Source organism: Doryrhamphus excisus, chromosome 14 (genome assembly GCF_030265055.1).
Source record: "Doryrhamphus excisus isolate RoL2022-K1 chromosome 14, RoL_Dexc_1.0, whole genome shotgun sequence".
Classification (NCBI taxonomy): domain Eukaryota; kingdom Metazoa; phylum Chordata; class Actinopteri; order Syngnathiformes; family Syngnathidae; genus Doryrhamphus; species Doryrhamphus excisus.
The window spans coordinates 3651475-3656264 of NC_080479.1; the positions used below are offsets into that span (position 1 = coordinate 3651475).

The 4790-nt window shown below is 34.2% G+C and overlaps 1 protein-coding gene across 1 annotated transcript; it reads right to left on the bottom strand.

Annotated features, from left to right (window-relative positions):
• Positions 1-606: 606 nt before the first annotated feature.
• LOC131102136 (uncharacterized) lies at positions 607-4312 on the bottom strand. The gene is given in 3 exon segments (XM_058047636.1): positions 607-2107; positions 2294-2376; positions 2378-4312. Coding segments are annotated over 3 exon segments (3519 nt in total).
• Positions 4313-4790: the final 478 nt, after the last annotated feature.

Below are 4790 nucleotides of genomic sequence, written 5' to 3' on the forward strand. Positions count from 1 at the left end.
AATCAATTCAGTTTAATGATAATGGATTTTAAATGATTTTTATCACGTCAACAAATCTATAAAATAATATCTTGAAGATAAAAATTGACTTTTCAATTTAAAGCAAACTGCTTTAAAATAAAAATTACACCTTCTTCTTTTATAAATATGATTTTGTCCTTCAATTATCAATTATAATCTGATTTTGATGTATTATTCATATTTTATCAAAAAATTGAGATTTAAGAGGAGGAGGCCATTCAGGTCCTTTTTTCCAAATTTTTATAAAAATGAATTTTCAAACAGTTTCGTTTCTTTCGATGAGAATACGTAGAATAGTTGAAAAGAAATATATGAAAGGAGAAATTGAAGAAGATCGTATGTACAAATTCAGCCTTAATTCGTTTAAGATTGCAGAATTTTTTTGTAAAAATAATATTTTAGACAAAAACTTCCTTTATAGAGATAATAAAAAATGGAAAAAGTGTTTCGTAAGATGTCATAAGAGATTGTTCTACAAAAAATAATGAAAACCGCTTTTTCTTTTAAATTTATTTTTTTGTTTAATTCATGCAGAAAATTCATGCAGAAAATAAATATAATATAGATTAGAACAAATTTAATTTCTCAATAAGTTTCATCGGAAAGTCGCAAACGTGGTGCAATGTTCATTCCCATCAATTCTTGTAGAAGAAGTTTGAAAGCATATGGCATTTCCACTTTTGCTATGTTTGTTCTATTTGCACATGCTTTACACCCGTCCTCTAAACAGAAAAGACCACATTCTTCACAAACGATTGCTTCAAAGAAATCTGAGACTTCGAACAGCCTTTCCCTCAAAAAAAGTGATGCGCCATGAGAAATAATGCAATCACGCTCCATTTCTCCAAATCTCAAGCCACCATCCCTGGCTCGTCCTTCAGCTGGCTGTCTTGTTAAAATTTGCAATGGACCTCTTGCTCTGGCATGTAGCTTATCTTTTACCATATGTTTCAATCTTTGATAATAAGTTGGTCCTATAAATATTTTAGCAGTCAATTCTTGACCTGTCATACCATTGTACATTGTTTCAAGACCATGTCTTTGATAACCTTGCTCTTCAAGTTGATTGGCAATCTGTTCAACAGTAACATCTGAAAAGGGTGTTCCATCGCCCTCTTCACCTACCAAAGCAGACACCTTTCCAAGCAAACACTCAATTAAGTGACCGATAGTCATTCGAGAAGGTATACAGTGAGGATTAATGATAATATCTGGCACAATTCCTTCTTTAGTGAATGGCATATCCTCTTGACGCAATGTTATACCTATTGTACCTTTTTGACCGTGTCGACTAGCGAATTTATCGCCCAATTCAGGAATACGAGTTGATCTTACTTTGACTTTTGTAAATTTATATCCTTCCTTGTTTGAAACAATCACAGAATCTACGACACCTTCTTCTGTAGGTCTCATGGCCGTAGAGGCATCTTTATACTGAATATTCAGATCTCGTGAGTGTGCTGTTTCTGGATTGGTAGAAGACGTGTTTTGATCATCATTGCTAAACTGATTACTATTACTTCTATCAATGATAGGCAAGACCTTACCAATCAAAATATCCTCACCTGTTACTCTAATGCCAGGACTTACCAGCCCATCATCGTCCAGTTTAGAATAATTTAGATTCTTCATCCTTAATACTTCACCTTTTACCGGTTTTTTGAAAGACTCTTTACAATTTGGACCGTTCATTTTTTCTTGATCAGTGTATGTACGATAAAGGAACGATCTGAACAGGCCCCTGTCGATTGCAGATTGATTCATAATAATAGAATCTTCTTGATTGTATCCAGAATAGCAAGCTATTGCGACAATTGCATTTTGTCCAGCTGGCAATTCTCTAAATTTAGAATACTCCATTGCACGTGTGGTTACAAGAGGTTTTTGTGGGTAGAAGAGAATATTCGACAACGTGTCCATTCGAAGCAGAAAATTCGTGGCGTAGATGCCCATGGCCTGTTTACTCATTGCAGATTGATAAGTGTTACGTGGGGACTGATTATGATCCGGAAATGGTATCATTGAGGCACATATGCCAAGAATCATACTTGGATGAATTTCACAATGAGTGTAATTTGTTACCAAATCATGAGTATCAGTTGCACCGTCTAAAAATGACAAAAATCCACCCTTTCTCTGTGGTTGGGAATCTTTTTGATCTGCAATGTTTGTATTGGAATTTTTTTGATTGTCAGGTGTATCAAAGGACAAAGATTTGAATAGATCGTCAAAATTGGCTCGTTTCTCTGCAATTTTTTGTATTTTTTCCATTGATTTTGACTGTTCAATTAATTGATCGGGCACCATACAAATCATTGCCTGATCCTCCTCTTCAACATCTAAATATTCCACATACGTAGCCTTGTTGAACGAGATCATTCCAAAATATACCGCCATTCCTCAAACCATCTGCAATATTTTTTGAATAGTTCAATTTACTATTTGTAACAGTGAAAAGTGGTCTACAAGGCCGGCCTGCATCACAAAATATTTTGATCTCCTTGTCTCTGAATGACCTAACAATTGAAACATCTTTTGCAAATGAGCCATGTCTTTGAAAACTTTTAAATAGGTTATAAATTGAGTTTGGATCGTCTATAATTCCAACCCAAGTGCCATTTACGAATACTTTTGTTGATTTATTAACGTCTGCAGGCGAAACTTCTTCAAGTGCTCTCAATGCAAACTCGTCCAACAATTCAATGATAGACTCAAAAGATTGATTAACAGATATGTAAGCCAGAAGTGACAATTTTTTTACAAGACCACAGGCCTGACCTTCTGGTGTTTCACTTGGACAGATCATTCCCCAATGTGAGTTGTGTAACTGTCTAGGTTTGGCCAATTTGCCATCACGGCCTAATGGAGAGTTCACTCTACGTAAATGACTCAAAGTAGAAATGAAATTGTAACGGTTCAGAACTTGTGACACCCCAGATTTAGACTGCATAGCACGTGTTTGATCTCCCCAATTACCTGTTGCCAATGAATATTTGAAACCTTGTGTAATGATATTTGACTTGACTGCCAAAGCAATATTAAAATCACGATTATTTTCGATACATTTTTGTAAAAATTTGGAAGTGTCACTCACCATTTTCTTGAACAGCATTTTAAACAATTGTGCAAGCAGAGGACCGGCCAAATCCATCCTCTTCTTACCATAATGATCACGATCATCAGGATCGATTCTTTTCATAGCAACTTTCAGCAATTTTTGAATCATGTAACCGAAGAAATACGCCTTTCTCATTTCACAAAATTGTTTGTCACCAATATGAGGCAAAAATTCTTTTATTAACAGCTCCTTTGCGTTTGCAATTCTTTTTTCTTTAGTTGTACCAATTGGTGAGCATCTTTTACCGATATAATCCAAGGCAACGACCTGGTCCTGTATGACAAATGCCTCTTCTATTGATGGTCTGATCATTTGTAACATTTCTTTATCATTTGGATCGTAAATAAGATGTTCTAAAATTTCTTTATCAGATACAAATCCAAGTGCTCTATAAACAATTATGACAGGAATATCTTGTCTAATTTGAGGCAAATTGCAACGAATGAGAAATTCTGTTTCTGTTTTAGGCATTATTTTAATGATCAAAGAAGACGGTGTTTTACTACCTTTTTGCGGAGTGGATCTGATTTCAGAATAGTATGTGAAATTTGCATCTTTTTTTTCAAAGACATGAATAACATTTGTTGCCATTCTTTCCTGTGCAATAAGCACTTTTTCTGAACCATTCACAATAAAATATCCACCCGAATCAAAAGGACACTCACCAACTTGTGCCAAGTTTCTGTCAGTTAGACCATCTAAACAACAAAAATTGGATCGTAACATAATTGGTATGTTTCCGATAGGCGTCATTTTATGAAAATAATCTTGTGAACTATTTCCATCTTTGACAGTACGAGTAATATCCAAAAAAACAGAACAATTATAAGTGAGATCTCTTAACCGTGCTTCTAAAGGGAGAAGATGCCGCGTAGTTCCATCTGCTTCTGTAATGGTAGGTGGCTTGGAAACGTGAACATTCCCGAATTTAAGTGTTATACTTTTAGAAGATTCTCTACCAGCAGAGGGAATGGAACTTACAGTCACAGTATTATCCTCATCAACAATTTCTTGCATCGTACGGTTAATAAATTCATTAAAAGAATCCAACTGTTGTCGTACCAACCCCATTTGATTAAAATGTGCATCTATAGCCGACCAGGTATCTTCATCTCGCACTTTTTCATTATTTGAAATGAACTGATGTGTTCCTTCAAATGGACTGGTTGTCATCTGGGGTTATAAAAATTAAGAAATTTGTAGTTTTGTTTCTGAAAAAATATCGACTCAGAAAATTTTGAACAGAAAAAAAAAATCGAATTGTTTTTTTGCTAGAAAAAGATAAAATCAAATTGTTGAAATAAATATATTTATTCATTCAACCGAAGAAAAGATTTTGCTTGATAATGATCGATCAGCCAAGATCGTCTTCACAATTCAGACTGGGGCGACAATAATCATCATTTCAATCATTAACAAGCAATTTTTTTTCAACATTCTGTTTCTGCCCCCCAGGCAAGGGGCTAAATCAAAATTTTTATTTATAGTTGGGAAATTTCTAGACATTTTCATTCAATTGTGTGGTAAATGTGAAAATATGTAATTTTTTTAATGTAAATTGAACAATTTTGGATCAGTGTTGAGTATTCAATGAATATACTATCACGATTTCCTCGTTTGTATCAGCAATATTACAAAAATTTAAATTTTC